The following is a 16,361-nucleotide window of genomic DNA, read 5'->3' as shown; positions in this document are numbered from 1 at the left end:
TGTACATAAATACTGATTCCAATACCGTACACACATAAATCAGATCATTTACGGGAAGCATAACGAACCATTTATAACTGCTATAAAATCATTAAAAATCTCCATGATCTTTTCGGGGCAGGTTATTTTACTATAATGTAATGGTACGAATTTGTTCTTCTGAATGTTGCACTTATTATGTGTAGTTTGAGTATTTCCCTTCTACAGTAAATTTCCAGTACAGTCCCAAAATGTATGACAAGTACTTAAATTGTTAAATTATAAAAAAATGTTTCAGACAGATATGCATACAAGTAAGAAACTAAGAACAGTCGTCAGTGGGGATACCCATTGTTGAATACAGATGGCTCTTTGCCCTAAAACCAGCCATACGTTTACCTTGACCCCAAGCCCTAAAAATAAAGATGTCACAGGTTGCCTTTTTGGGTCTCCATACATACTCGCTTGCTGCCTGTTTAAACCTTTGCTTGTTTATTTGTCTTGAAATTAGATGTGACGTAAAGCTCATAAAGTGATTAGTGTGCCATTTGACAGGCTATAAATGCATAGGCTGGTCAGTAGAAACGTCAGACACACACACACACACACACACACACAAACACACCTGTGCCTGTCACAAACATAAGGGCTTTGTCTTATAACAGCAGGAGCCAGTCCATCCATTACTGTCAATACTTTTCTTTGGATTTATTTGTCGCATGTAAATCCTCGCTTTACCACACACTCATCTTCTACAGCTGAGGATAAGACACAATGAGATCTGTCCTACAATTAGATCTGTCCTACTGAACTATACTGCAGCGCTTACTTTGACTTTTTTAGAAAATAGTGCAGAAAATCTAAATAAGACAGAATACCACCAGAGTTTGCTTCATCATGGCTCTGATTTGGTTTCTGCCTGTATTAGGTAAGCAGCTAGGAGAGGCAACAGAGTGGAGCAATGATAACAGGAGTTGTGGCTTTATTTAAAATGGGAGGAGCAACACGTCCCTCTGATATAAAGGTCCTCTCCTATATCTCTCACTGAGCTTGGGCTTTCTCCTTCACTCCATCCCTTTCTTTTTCAATCCCCTCACTCTCACCCTGCAAGGGTTTCAAGCTTCATCTTTCCGTCCCCCTCGAGCGATCTGATCCTCTGTCCGTCTCCAGACCCACGGCTGCACTGCTTTTTTTTGTGCGCTTTCGACTCTCTCCGGTCCTCCTCTGTCTCCTTCAGCTGAATTGAGTAAAAAGTGAGCACCATACACCAAGATGGAGGCCGTCAAAAAGAAGATGATGATGTTGAAACTGGATAAGGAGAATGCCCTGGACCAGGCTGAGCAGGCCGAGATGGACAGGAAGGCAGCAGAAGAAAGGAGCAAACAGGTGAGAGAGAGAGAGAGAGAGAGAGAGAGAGAGAGAGAGAGAGAGAGAGAGAGAGAGAGAGAGAGAGAGAGAGAGAGAGAGAGAGAAGAGGGAGAAAGAGCAAGTGAGAGGAAGAGGAGCTAAGCTTAAAAATCTAAGGCTGTTCAACTAAGCTTTAACAAATGGAATTTTAAAGTGTTTGCAAAGGGTGTAGCTGGGATGGTTAAATGTGTTCTGGTAGACAATTCCTGTAGCAATTAATGAGAGATGATAAAAAATGAAAATATTTTTACCCAGATAGTGACCTGATATTCACAGGTTTGTAGGCTGACTGAATCCAAGTTTTGTTACATTTTGCTTGTTACAAACTAATCTAGTTACATCTTGCTACTAATAAACTAATATAGTTTACAGCCATAATCAATAAAATGTAATGACAACTCAGCGTGATTTGGGCTTCAAATCTGCAGCATAAATTCAATTTGGTGAATTTGGCCCTTAGTTATCTGGAGAAAGTAGGCTATGAGGCAGAAATGTCCCGTGAGCACCTGGAAACAGCTGTAAAGCCTGACGAAATGCCAGCGACAACACAAACCGGCATGGAAACATGGCTCCGGCACCACAGAGTGTGCTTCTCTGACTTCTCAACACTTTGAAAGTCAAGGCCATTTTATCTGACTGCCATGATTCACTAACTGAACAATCCTGTGGAGACAGAAAGAGCTCCAGGACCAGAAAGGGGAGAGGCGTGAGCTTAGGGTGATATTTATACCTGCGGGGTGTCCTGACTTGGCCATAGTGGGATTGAGTGTCTGGGGTAGATGAGGCGGGGGTGTAAAATACCTGAATGGAAATTTAAGTTTAGCATGTGTGGGGCTACAGAGGGGGAGAGTGATCCTATGTGATCCTGGATGTAGCTTGTGTGTGAGGGAGGTGGATATTATGACATCATAGTGACATTTCACACTTTACCAATTACCACCATGTTTATTCTACTTCTCTCTCTCTCTCTCTCTCTCTCTCTCTCTCTCTCTCTCTCTCTCTCTCTCTCTCTCTCTCTCTCTCTCTCTCTCTCTCTCTCTCTCTCTCTCTCTCTCTCTCTCTCTCTCTCTCTCTCTCTCTCTCTCTCTCTGATCCCAGCATGAAGATGAACTAATTCAGATGCAGAAGAAGCTAAAGGGCACTGAGGACGAACTGGATAAATATTCGGAGGCCCTGAAGGATGCCCAGGAGAAACTGGAGATAGCTGAGAAGAAGGCCGCTGATGTGAGTGTGGCAACAGTGCGCAGATGCACAAACGCTAATGCACAAACACTAACACCCGCGGAGCCCATCCACAACCCACCGGAGTTCTTATTCGATCCTTCCACAGCTGCCCCTGTCTCGTCTCCCTCTTTAGGCCATGATGTCAACAAAATCTCCCCCACCTGCCATCATACCCGCTGTCTCTATCCCTTTGTACTCTCTTGCCCTGAACCCCCGCCCCCCCACATTTTTCTTCCATTTGCTACTCTCAAGTGCCACTGAGGTGACACAGGGTCTTATTTGACACCACCGCTCTGTGTGGGTGTGCTCCAAGGGGGGGTTATCACCACAAGGTCACTGTTGTTTTAGCTCCAGAGTTATAAATCAGTGTGTCTGAAAGGATTGAGGGATCTCTTTGGGCCATGACAGGTAACAGAGCATTTTCGTGAGCCAAGTAGCTTGGCTTCAAGGATACACAGTGCTGAAAGACCCAGCAGTCTGTTTGAATACAGTCATTCTAAGAGTGACATTTGTCAAATCATTTTTCAGTGCAAAGTAGATCATGAAGGCTCCGGTATTTGCCTTTCAAACTCAGCTGCACAGCTGAAGGAGGAACTGAACTGGATCATCACATTCAATCTCAGGCACTTCAGAAAAACATGGCACTTTTGAATCATTGATAGCATGTAATTTACATTCCCCCCCCCCCCCCCCACCCCCCACCATTAACTGTTAAGTGCACAGTAGACTTGCAGTGTTAGCTGAACTTTTAAAAGACCAAAAGACCAGTCTACCAATTCTGGGCTCAAGTAAGATATGTAGTTAATTGAGCCCATATAAAGTACAGGACTTTGACAAGCTCAGGTCATGTACAGGACTGTTAGGTGTTAAAGTCAACCTTAAGCTACATTCTCCGCCTGAGATGAGTTCGCCTCTCCATCTTTCATTCCTCTTCCGTTGCCCTCGCCTCCCACACCACCTTTGTGTAAGATTAACGGATTCCCCAACATTCTCGATATAGCAGGCACACCTGTTGTCATAATGTGTGGACTTCAAGTTATGCATGGACTGAATGCAAAGGGCTTTTGTATTGTATGCACCAATCGGTGTGTGTAAGATACAGAGGAAAAGTGTGTGTGTGTGTGTGTGTGTGTGTGTGTGTGTGTGTGTGTGTGTGTGTGTATACAGTTTCTAGTGAATCTCCATTCTCCATTACACACACACTTCTCCATAAATGTAACTGTCTCTGCAATGTGGCCCCTCGATATTAACACCTTATGGCAGGCCCATTGTCTCCATTGACATCAGTGCTCTAGGGAGACACTGTCATCTGAGGGGGATTTATGGCCTTCAGCAACCTGGCAACCCTGGGACAGTCAGCTGTGGCCGTAAGCTTCTGTTACTGGTGAGGAATGAGCTTGATGCAGCTGTCACTTTGAATTCTATTTAAAACCTAACCTTCAGACAAAAGACCAAAACCAGGCCATCACCTATCTTATAATCAAACTTTAATAGAAACACCCTTCTCCTGCCTTAGAGATATACCATGTAGGTGTCCACTTAGAGCTCAGAAGAGTTTTTTCCCCCACTCATTATAAAGTTGACAAGAACACTGTAATGGATTCAGCAGTCACTGTACTTGAAATATTAAAGGAATATAAAAAAAAAGAAAAAAGAAAAAAGAAAAAAAAAAGAAAAAGAAAAAAGGACCTTGAGTAACTGGCCCTGCATTACCACTGAATTTCCACAACTTAAACTCAGGTGTGCCATATGTCAAGACAGCATCAAAAAAAGAGAACCTCTGACTCCTAACTGAAATGTATGTGAACAACTGAAGTGGATAACATATGTTATCCAAGTTTCAGCATGTGGTGCTTGTTATTTGGGTCTTAAAGTTTGAGATAATGCTATTCACCAATTACAGATGCTTAAAGGCATAATTTACTAAGCTACCAGTTTTTAATTTACCAGTTTTCGTTACCTCTAACTGTGACTGCATCCTCAGACGTACTCACACAAATGTAAAGACCAGTCAATCTTCTCAAATCAGACCAACATATATGTTCACGTTTCTATTCAAGTATGTAATTCTAATCTGCATTGGTACAAAACATGTCATCTTTCTGTTACCAGTATATGTAGACTGGAAATAAGCGTATTTTTTTGTATCTTTTATATAAGCCTAGCAAAACACTGTAGTAAGCAGAGCCATTTATGCAAGTTATTATTGCTAGTGGCATTCCTGTCTGTGGAAAATAGTTGGATGAAACGTCTTACGGACACACTCATGAGAGTTCATATGACTCATTTCATTTTGTGGAAAACCTGACAGCGCAGCACACAGAATCCATATGATCCTTTATTGTCTGTCTGTACTAGCACTAGGAGCTGGTTTTCCACTACTTTAAATATAATAATCTTGCAGTCAAATATGTACTGAATGTTTGAGGCTTTTTTCCTGGCTGCAGGTAAAAAGTTAAATTGGGCAATTAAATCAGAAAGCTACAAAGACAGCCCAAAATCATCTGTGACGTTTGAATGGCACTCTGACGAGACGCTCTCTCACTGAGGACAGTTTTTCACTTTAGCATCAAAACTGGTTGAAGCATTGGCCTTGCCCAGTTCTAAAATGGTCACAAACCGTGGTTCTGAGTGTCTGGCGCCATCTGTGGGTGAGGTCGTAGTAGTGCATACTAAATGGGTCTTGCCGTACAGGAACACTTCACACAATGAAGGGATCAACAGGATATGATCACTACAGCCAGGTCTTACAACGTTCCTCCGAACCACTGGAAAACTGAACCTCAGGATCAGATTGACAGTGTCCCCAGACCCTTACACCTAAACTGTTAAACAAAACACTCATTGCTCATCGTATCCGGATAGTGTAAATATCAAGCACAATCCGTACCCTGAAGCTTTCTTTTAAGTCCTGATGCGTATTTCACTACTGCCATTAAGGATGATGCCAGGATCACTGCTCATGGACCAGTGTGAAGTCAGGGTGAGGACTGATCTGCACACACGTGCCTTCAAGTTCGGTCTTGTTTTCAGACTTCAGTACAGTCACGTTAGATCCAACTGCGTTTACAAAGCTGCGGACTGCTCGTGTAATCCAGGCGTTACAAGATCTGGCAGAGGTGTTCTACATGTGAAGAAGGTCCACAGAGGGTCTGAGTAATAATCACGTGATTACACCTGCTGTACCGACTTCATCGTGAGTATGAGTCAGTACTTCTTTCAGCATCTCATTTGGTTATGTAAGAAAAACGGAGACGACCACACAACGTTGCGTTGATTTATGGCACATTTAGTGACGCAGACATGATATAACTATGCCAAAGCAATATATCTTTACAAAGAACCTATTCTGGCAGCTTTGGTACAAAACACGCCTATACTCATTGACTTATTACTTGCCCCCCCCCCAAAAAAAAAGTCGAGAAAAACACACAGTACTCGGGGAGGTTTTAAAACGTCTTGCTTTAACTACAGAAACACGACAGCTTGCCTAGACCCACCCAACGAAGGAATGCCAGGAGCACTGATTCAGCATGCGTTATTCACCTGGACACGTGTAACATAGGGGCGGATTCTCCCGCAAAATTACCGACTCGAGATCAGCGAGCAAGCGCGTGGCGCCTATCGCAGGGGACAGGGAGCGCGCGCACTGCTTCTGACCCGGGGACGGCGTTCCACGCGATATCGTCTCCAAACCTTCGGAGACTGGGCGGAGTAAGCAGGAAGTATACTGAAAAAAAGGGAAGAGCCGAACGAACTAGGGGAGGAGAGACCAGACACACTCTCTCTGTTTTAAAAATTCATCACTTTTAAGTGGAAGGTGGAGAAACAGCAACGTGCAATCGAAGGAGCTAAACCGACACGGCACAGCGGAAGCCAGTGAATTAGGAGAACTTGCCACGTCCTTCTACTGAGAAGAAAAAAAAAGCTTCCTGGCCACCACCGGGATAAGCAAATTGTCAAGAGTTTAAACGCTTTATTAGTTGCATCTTCGAAGTTTCGCAGTTTCGAGTGTGCGTACATAGTAAAGGCCACATTTGCACGGTTGTAGGTGCTGAATGCTGGCGTGTGGTCCTCGCGGTACGTCATCTGTCTGCGCGTGACCGGTTCGGCGGGGCGTTGGTGCTGCTGCAGGGGTTCGAGAGGCCGCTGACCCATCCGCCACACTGATATTAAATCACTTTAAAATGTCCGGAGTCAACAGCATCGACGCCGTGAAAAGAAAGATCAAGGTTTTACAGCAACAGGCGGATGAAGCGGAAGAAAGGGCCGAGACTTTGCAGCGACAGGTGGAGGAGGAGAAGCGTGCACGCGAGCAGGTACCCGCAACACAGTTTTGGGGGGCATTTTTGAAACCTCGAGGGTGGAAAGTACGCCGCGAGCCTGCGCGAGGTTCGGCTCGCTTCACACCCTCTACCCACGAGAGGCATTTCGAGGCGGCATCCTAGCATGACTTCCTCGTTACTGTCATAAAGTTACCACTGACTTGTTAGATAAGTGGACTGTATCTATGTTTCTTGTTTTTATTTGGTAGGGTTACGCACAAATGGTGCAAGCTGTTTCCTTCTATCTGATTTGGCCTGCAGCCTACCGTTCTGAGATGAAAACATTTTCTTAGTTTATTGCCTGTACGTTCTACGTGTTCCGTTTTAATGAATGGTACAAATTTCGTATTTTATGCATTGATTTCTTGCCTGTAGTTTTGCTGTACATTTTATTATAAGCAATGTTTCTTTTTTTGCAAGCCTACTCGCCGAATCAGGTTCAAAGCCAACTGGTCTTTTTAAAATCGGTCTCGTGTTCCCACGTTTGGCTTTGAGCGTGCGGCGTCACAGGTGCAGCGCACCGTTCACCTTTGTTCGTCTGCTTACGGTTTCTTTGTCTCTAATTCATGTGCTTCACGGGACTGACATGGTTATTGACATGGTAATTATTGTCCAGCGGAAATGTCACGTAGCCGTTCGAGCATGTTTTGTGCATCATCCGAGATGAGCTCGCCCCGGCCTCAAGGTTGCTTAGTCCTTATTAGGAGCTAAACTCCACGGTTCGGAGACTATGTCGTAATATCCGGAAGCCAGGCGATGTAGCGTGCCATCCCCCAGCGGAGTGTGTGCCGAGAGTGGTGGTACCCCTATTGCGTCTATAACTACTTCTGTCGCTTCAGGAGATTCTTTTAACGGATTGAAAGGGCCACGGATTGAAGACGTGTCTGTTTCTGGTTTTAATGAATAAACTCGCATGAAGGTTTTTTTTTTTGTCTCCCTTTTTATAGTTTATATTGCAACACCTTGGTGTTTAAGTGGATAGTGTGAACATGGATGGTAATCAGTGTCTGTGGGAGGAGTATAGCACATACTGTTTGTCTGTATAAATGGTCACCTCTGCCAGGAGCCCCTGTCCCTTCACTGTTCAGTCATTGACTATATTTGTCTTGACATGTCAAGATTGGTCTAGCTCTTAAGATCTATCACCCCCTGCATACTCTCATATTACAGGAGTATGTTGACATCACTGTGTGTGTGTGTGTGTGTGTGTGTGTGTGTGTGTGTGTGGTAGGCTGAGGCAGAGGTGGCCTCTCTGAACAGGCGTATCCAGCTGGTCGAGGAGGAGCTGGATAGGGCTCAGGAGAGACTGGCCACCGCCCTGCAGAAGCTGGAGGAGGCAGAGAAAGCCGCAGATGAGAGCGAGAGGTAGAGCCGCTTCCCACCTGGTGACCACCGGCTTACGGCTCGCCTGCACACACCGGATTGTTCTGCAGTAAATCGGATGACTCGCACAGGCAAACCCTTCTCTTCTCTCCATGTTTGTCACAGAGGGATGAAGGTGATCGAGAACAGGGCTCTGAAGGATGAGGAGAAGATGGAACTGCAGGAGATACAGCTGAAGGAAGCCAAGCACATTGCGGAGGAGGCTGACCGCAAGTATGAAGAGGTGGGCAGTGTGTTGGTACTCTGTGTGTGTATGGGGGCGGGGGAGGTCTGTGCTTGCTCACTCACAGACGATGTGTATGACTGGTAAGTATTTGCATGGCACAGAGGTGGAGGTCATGTGTAACAATGTGAAAGGTCACCAGATGTGCTTATGCTTGTGGGTAGGAAAAGCCTCCTCTGTATACCAGCTGGGAGGTACAGAGGACATCCACATGTGCTCCGACTTAACTAACTGAGTGTGTGTCCGTACAGGTGGCCCGTAAGCTGGTGATTGTGGAGGGAGAGCTTGAGCGCACTGAGGAGAGGGCGGAGCTTGCTGAGGCGTGAGTTCCATCTCAACATGCCCTGCATGTTCTACACACACTGAAGTCTGTCTCCATATCCAAACTCTGCATGTGCATGTCAGAAGGATTGCTGTGTCATAACCAGAGTACAGCAAGTGCACGTGTGTGTGTTCAACCTTCTCTCATCCCTGTGTTTGTCCATGTTTGACCCTCGGTGTGACCCATTCGAACTAACAGTACTAAGAAGCAGTTGGAGGAGGAGCTGAGAGTTCTGGGTCAAGCAACGAAGACACTGCAGGCTTCAGAGGACAAGGTAGAAGGGGCACTGTGCCAAATTCACATTTTTGTGTTATTCATTTTCCAAGTTTTTGGAGGTAAGTGTCATACGGCTACTGGGCAGACGTGTATTGAAGTGGAACCTGACGATTTCAGATCTGCATCTCTTGAGAACTTTGAGATTGAGAGAGGTGGCTGTGCAAATATGTTTGAGTGGGTTGTGGGATCAGTGAAGCCCTTAACCAAAACGATACCGAGGTCCATCCTTCAAAAAACAGCGTTCTCATTCTTTGCTTCTACTGTCCTGTGCTGCTTTAAGTCAGTTTTTTAACTTCCTTCATCCTCTCCACTAACCCCACTCCCACTGGTACAAATCTGCTTGTGCAAGCCTGGCCTGATGCCCATTTAGCATGTGGTGCTTAGCATGATGGCTTGTTTCCCATAGCATTCCCAAAACCGTGCGTTTTGCTGAGGGCCTGAGCATGAGCGGCTCAATGTTGGAAAAAGGCTCCTCCGGCTTCCTCCGAGCTTTTGTTCTTCTGCTACTCTTAGTCACGTTCCATTTCTCTGGTCCCACCCCCCCTCCCCTGTGGCCCCTGTTTTTCCATCTGTCTTTTCCTGCTGCTCTTTCCTGATATCGCAAATGGCTGCCGCGTTGACAGCAAGTGCGCTGAGCTGGAGGAAGAGCTGAAAAACGTCACCAACAACCTAAAGAGTCTGGAAGCGCAGGCTGAGAAGGTAGGGCCCGCGTGTACTGTGTGAGCTCAGCCGGAGCACGTGCGGTGGGGATGGTCTTGCAGACGGGGTTGCTGGTCTGCGCTCTCCCTGCCCAGTCTTGCAGACCAGTCACATCCTCCTGCTTTAATGAGTGGCCTTTGCCTGCCTGTGCAGCTGTGTTCCACCTCCTGCTTGGAAAAAGGCCAAGCGTGGATGCTCTCATTATGACGTTGGCACATTACATCAGGAATAAGCTTTAATCAAAAGCATGGAGGCATTTTCCCCTCCTGCTAATGCCCATTTTGAGCCCTGAATATTCTGGGTGTGATGGTGTCCCGGCTCCTGAAGCAGAGTCACTCCGTCGTCGTTTCGCAATGCTACTGTGATAGAAACCACAAGTTTTGTTACATGGGATAGCTGTGATGGTGGAATGTTTAACACATCAGTTACAATGGTTTGGATGCTAGGATTTTATTTTGGTGGGTTGGCCTGTATCTTGAAAGTCAAATGTTGATTACCACAAATTCTTATGGGGGAGGCTTAAAAGGACGTTTCAGGTTTTAAAGAATTTAAGTCATCTGTACAACTTCACATAGAAAACATTTTGACTGCTCCTCAGGCAGTTACATTGACCTAAGCAGTAGTAAGAGTGGGTTTATATTAATTTGAGAAAAATGCATTAAAAAAAACAAGGATAACATATTTGCGTTGCAGATGCAGGTTACATTCACTGCACGTGAGATGTACAAATTTTTTGTTTCTGTCTTGTGATGTAGGGAATTCACTGAGCTGAGGGCATCAGGGCACATGGTTTGTGGGAGCCTTATATGGAATTGAGCCTTTCTTGTGCAACATTGTTTGCATAGTCTGATTTATACTCTGGAAGCATGGGTCTGAACTTGTGTATCTAGTGTGGGCCAAACACGATCGGAAATGATATATAACAGTCCTTTATATATGCAGTAGTGCAAAACTATTTTACAGATAGAAATCACTATTAGGAGAAGCATGCCTTTTCCTTTCACAATAATGTTTCTTGAGTGTCCTTGTAACTACTGAAAATGAAATTCTGCTGTCTCAGCATTCCATGCATAAATGCAGCAATTTTTAAAAATGTATTTATTTTTCCCGTGTCCTACCTGCCGCTGCATTGCTGTGGTTGCATTCCTCCACACAAGTCCGGATCTGTTTAGAGTCCTGGCAATGCAGCCAGCAGCTCTCAACCCCGGCATCGTGAGCCTCGAGCCTCGTGTTACAGCTGCACCAGAGCTGGGGGGAACAAAAAAAAAAACACACCTAATTTGTTTAGACTGTTTGGACTTTAGTCTTAATGAGTAAGTTGGATTATTTTTGTGGGTGATCAAGGTGTACTGAGAAATGTGTGTAAATCCTAAATTTGCATCCTACACCTCCCGCTATTTTTCTGTAGTACTCCCAGAAGGAGGACAAGTACGAGGAGGAGATCAAGATCCTGACGGATAAACTGAAAGAGGTGAGTGGCAGCTGTGGGTTCCTGGCCCCTTTCTCATAACTTCAGGCTGGCTGGGTCTCTCTGTCCCTGGTGCCAGTGAAAAATTCAGAAAAGGCTTCTGCTGCGTCCCATAGGCTGAGACCCGCGCTGAGTTTGCTGAGAGGTCCGTGGCCAAACTGGAGAAGACGATCGACGACCTAGAAGGTACAGCCCCCTCCCTCTCTCCCTCCCCCATGATCTTCAGCTTTATGACCCCTGTGATCTTCCTCTTCTCTTCCTACCACTTCTCTTTATCACAAACCATCCTCCTCCTCTCCTTTACTGTTTGCTTCTCTTCTTCACATTCTCCACTTTCCCTTCATGTCCTTTTGGTTTCCTGTCCTACGTGACATCCTAATGCTTTGACCATAATTCTCCCTTCCTTTATTCTTGCTGTACTTTTCTTTCTTACTTGCTTTCTCTCTTTCTCCTCTGTAAACAGATGAGCTCTATGCTCAGAAACTCAAGTACAAAGCCATTAGTGAAGAGCTGGATCATGCCCTCAACGACATGACATCTATGTAATTACTGTGTGTGTGTGCGTGTTTGCATGCCTGATCTTGCACCTGATGTTTTTGTTGTGAACCAGTGTCAGTTGGAGTGGCCAGAGTACACTTTAATTAAACGACGAGTGTACTGAACTTAGATCCACATGCTAAGAACTGGCACTGCAGGTGTAACATTTGTAATAGATTTTGGGCACAGTGGTAGCTCAGTGGTTAAGGTACTGGACTAGTAATCAGAAGGTTGCCAGTTTCAAGTCCCATCACTGCCAAGTTACCACTGTTGGGCCCCTGACCCTTAACCCTCAGTTGTTCAAATTGTAATCAGTCATAATTGTAAGTTGCTTTGGATAAAGATGTCTGCTAAATGCTGTAAATCTTAACCTAATAGATGCCCTGTGCATGCATGTGTGTGTTTTGACTGAAGCAGGGACTGCACTGTGTTCTCTGAAAACAAGAGAAAACAAAGCTTTAAAGCACAGTCTTGTTCCTTGCTCAGATACAATACTGACTCTCAGACTTCTAAGGTTGCTGTGGTGAGGCATTAACACAACTAACCTGTTTTTGATTGGCGAACAATGTCTGTTTTTAACTATATCTCTCATTTTGGCCGTGGAAATAGACGGATGTGCTTTGAGGGGTTTGTAGTGAGGCGCTTGTGTTCCGTCTGTTCACAGATAAGTTTCTGGATTTTACCCTGGCTGGCTCTGACTTCTTCAAGAAATTCTGCTCCATCCTCTGTGCCTTCTGCTCATTTTCATCGCTCGCTCCCCTCCCTCATCTTCCTCTCTTCCCCTCTGTCTCTGCAGTTTTATGTATCTGTTCTCTATTTGTGTTTCAGTCAGTATTTATGAAGTATTTTCCTGTCTTTTTTTCTTCTACACTGTTGTACGTATTGTAATTACATCAGATGGTATATGAGTACCATGCACTTGAAGTCTTTTGCTTAAATTTTTTTTCCTTCTTTTCATCTTCAGTCCTGTCCTTTTGTCTTCTTGCTTTATTTAGATGTACCTGTTTAAATGCAAAATGAAGGGAAGGGAGAACGAAGTTCTTGTCCTCTCTTTTAAATATGTACCATCTCACCTTCTTGGCATGCCATAAACAAAGAAATTGTGACAGTAATGAGGCTTTCTTGCTTAGTGTCTCCAAGGTCAGCTGAGAAAGGCGAGAGCAGAACACAAATTGACTTTACATTGAGCAGTAATGCATATTTTGAAATTACATAATTAACGTTGCTGGTTGTGCAGTGTTTGTATAGCACTTATGTGGATTATAGATCACTAGAAGACTTATCCTCTGAAGCAATATGGCTTTTCTACCTGCTTTGGTCAAATATTACCTCCTACTCGATACACACACTTTGACATTTTAACATGAAGTGTCCTTCAATACTGTGATGTTGGGGTCAGCCGATGTTCTGTCAGTCTGAAGCGTTTTCTTAATAGTTACTAAGGAGTCAATAAAAAGGAAAAATGGTGTACTTTTCAGATATGTAATAAAGAGAAAACGCCCACGAGGTAGAGCTGGGAGGTGGTGAGTTTTTAATGATGAGTTCATACAGCAAAAAACTCGAGAATGAAAGCATACAGGCTTATACCTGAATTGTGATCCAGAAGCTTTTAAGTTTCACACTTCTCCTCAAGATGCTTGCTGGCTTTTAACTCATAGCTGTCAGTCACGGGCGAAGATCAGGCTCATAAAATAATTTGTTCAATAGAGTTTATTTCTCAAATAGAGGCCAGCCAACATACAGTATAATTTAATTATTATACTATTGACATATTGTGATTCTGCTCTTACAAAAGGCTGTGATGTGCAGATGAGCTCTCACAGCCAATCACAGATTACATTTTGTAAGTACTGGGACATTCCAGAGAAGACCTCTGTGGATGCTTTTATGACTGCATTTAGATGATACCATTTACTGTTTTGCTCACAGTAAGGCAAGGCCAAATTTTTTTCAGGCGAGGCACATCACAACTGTGATATGCATTAGTACACTTTCCAGCCCCTTATTGGTGGTATTCAAACCAATTGACACCATTATAAATCCTTGTAAGTGTACAGTTGATATCTATAGCTAATCTGTTGCAATGCATAATTTTGTTATCCAGCCAGTGATTAGTTTTGTCCTCCTTACTTGAGGACAGCAGGAGGCTGGATATTGTTTTTGTGGCATGTCACCCAGCACTGACATATGTAAAACTGGCAACGCTACTACTACAACTGCCAGAATAAACCAGCTTTACACCACCAACACTTCTGGGTCCCTGCTGCACGGCGAATGGTCCATCACCCAGATGATATCTGGTAGTAAGTGGTCCTGTGTCAGAAACCGACTGATGCACGGTAAAGTCAGGCCGACGTATGCCAAGAGTAGAGTTAGAGACTGTACACTTTTAAAAGGCATTTGTAGGAGTGCATCCAATAAGCTGACATGTAAATGTAGGTTAAGGTAGGTATCTAATCAAATGGTTTGATTTAATATATAGTATAATTAACTATATTGTACAGCGCGTTTAGAACACCTTTTATATTTGTATGGTTTTTAAAGTGCAACAAACAAAATTAGTCTTAACAATAAATAAAGGTCTTTGCAAATGTATTTTGCAGGTTTCCATGGTTGACACTAGTTTAAATTGTGTAAATTGTTCCCTACTTTGCAGAAAAACTGAAAAACGCCAAAGAGGAGAACGTCAAGATCCATGCCACCTTGGACCAGACCCTGAGCGAGCTCAACAGCTTCTAAAGGTCGTGGACCAAGATGCTCCCCATTTTCCTTTGCCGACACGGTCATCTCACCTCCTCTGTCATTCGGTCCAGCCTTAATTTACTCAGTAACTTGTCTTCCTCTGTCCCACTTTGTTAAGGCTGAGCTCAGTCAACCATTTCCTGGAACTTTCAGCAAAGCTCTTAGCGTTTCCTCGGACCTGTTGAGTCCGCCAGTCTGCCGGCCTTGTGATTTCGGCACCAGCGTCATGGGTGGTTCTGGAGTGGTGGTGGTGGTGGTTTTGCTTTTTGTTTTTGTTTGTTTGTTTTTCCTTTGTTTCTTGGAAGAGCTTCTGTGAGTTTTTCCCACGTGCCAATTATTTGGTCGAGATGTTTTGTTATAGGTGTTGCTTTGGTTCTGTTCAAATTTAATGCTTTCCACGATCCTTCATCTTCCTGACCCAAAAGCCTTTTTGAACATGGTGACTGAGCTTTTTCCAATGAATTTCTTTCATATTTGTATTGTTTAAATATAATTTCCATGCTCAGCTTTCTTGTTTATTGCCCCCTTCTCTCACCTTTTGTGTTTAGTTTATATAAGCTTTTGGAACTAAAACCACACAAGGTCACATATATAAAACAGTATACTTCATAATTCTGTAAAGGCTGCTAGTTTTTGAAATGGGAGCCTTTATTCATATTTGAGTCTTAATTTTACGTGTGTTCTGTGTGGGTATTATGGTTGTCTTCCTGAAATTGAACAGTTTCCTCTGTACCAGTGTATTAGAACCACTGTGTGTTGAAACACTGCACACGTGGGGACTTAAATCAACAAACCCCAGAGCAGAAGGAGTCACATCATCCATTTTATTAAAAATAATAGACTACGTTCACTTTTAATAGCGCTCTAGTTAGGTCATCCAAGTAGATAGTCTTGGTTTTTTTTGCAGCATTACCTGCCAAATTGGATGCTCAGGCACCTATATATATTTTTTTGAAAAGTGTGCATTCCTAAAGATGTTACAGACAGGGCAGCTGGGAGTAAAGTAACATTTAAAAGTAAATAAATAAAATAAAAATAAAATAAAAAGTAAATAAATAAAATAAAAATAAAATAAAAAGTAAATAAATTAGTAAATAAATTAATCATTTATTAGCATAGTTAAGTGGAAATGCCCCAAATGCAAATATAATAATCATTTTATTACTGTGTGTTTTTGTATTTTTTTTAAAAAAAACAAAACACATTAGTCACAACATCATAAAACCCTTCATGTGTGTATAAAGAAACAAATGGCAGCTTATTTTAATTTGCTTGAAGTGAGGTATTGAAGCAAACTCCACTGTTTTATTGGGGAAATATCAGATTTATTTAGTAGACCTTAATATAATTTCTCATCGAATTCTAGAGTTCCATTCCATCAGTATCTGGATGCAAGATTGACAAAATTTTAAATATATTTGGGTGGTACTCCAGCACATATATAATTTAACTGAAATGATATTTACATGAACAGAAATATGTGAATATTAGTCCAACTAAGACTGTATGTTTGGATTTAGAGTTGATCATGTAAACAGCACTTTCTAACTGTAATAGAGTTAAGCTCTTAAATCAACCTATGATCTTGGCTAGTCTGTTCAAGCAGCGATATCTGGACATCTATCTAAATGCACGAGGAGTGTTGCATATCCACAAGGTTGGCAGTGGTAGGCCAGTGTTTAACGTACTTGACTAGTAATCAGAAGGTTGCCAGTTCAAGTCGCACTACCACCAATTTAGCAGTTGTGCTCCTGAGCAAGACTCAATACTCAAGTT

General features: G+C 43.3%; 1 protein-coding gene across 9 annotated transcripts; it reads left to right on the top strand.

Moving 5' to 3' along the window:
- Positions 1 to 1,010: 1,010 nt before the first annotated feature.
- tpm3 (tropomyosin 3) lies at positions 1,011 to 15,746 on the top strand. 9 transcript variants are annotated; one of them, XM_027028603.2, is made up of 10 exons: positions 1,012 to 1,365; positions 2,485 to 2,610; positions 8,167 to 8,300; positions 8,424 to 8,541; positions 8,793 to 8,863; positions 9,062 to 9,137; positions 11,247 to 11,309; positions 11,423 to 11,492; positions 11,770 to 11,848; positions 12,508 to 13,353. In XM_027028603.2, exons 1-10 carry the CDS (start codon positions 1,252 to 1,254, stop codon positions 12,509 to 12,511), a joined length of 855 nt encoding a protein of 284 aa, XP_026884404.2. In that variant the 5' UTR covers positions 1,012 to 1,251; the 3' UTR covers positions 12,512 to 13,353. The 9 variants fall into 9 exon arrangements, with proteins under 9 accessions (XP_026884406.2, XP_026884404.2, XP_026884402.1 ...); XM_027028600.2 differs by lacking the exon at positions 9,062 to 9,137 and adding an exon at positions 9,763 to 9,838 and having other exon boundaries at positions 1,013 to 1,365; XM_027028605.2 differs by lacking the exons at positions 11,770 to 11,848; positions 12,508 to 13,353 and adding an exon at positions 14,500 to 15,092 and having other exon boundaries at positions 1,011 to 1,365.
- Positions 15,747 to 16,361: the final 615 nt, after the last annotated feature.

Source organism: Electrophorus electricus, chromosome 8 (genome assembly GCF_013358815.1).
Source record: "Electrophorus electricus isolate fEleEle1 chromosome 8, fEleEle1.pri, whole genome shotgun sequence".
In the NCBI taxonomy this organism is placed as follows: Eukaryota; Metazoa; Chordata; class Actinopteri; order Gymnotiformes; family Gymnotidae; genus Electrophorus; species Electrophorus electricus.
The sequence above is the reverse complement of the archived record's forward strand: the minus strand, read 5'-3'. Positions and strand labels throughout refer to the sequence as shown.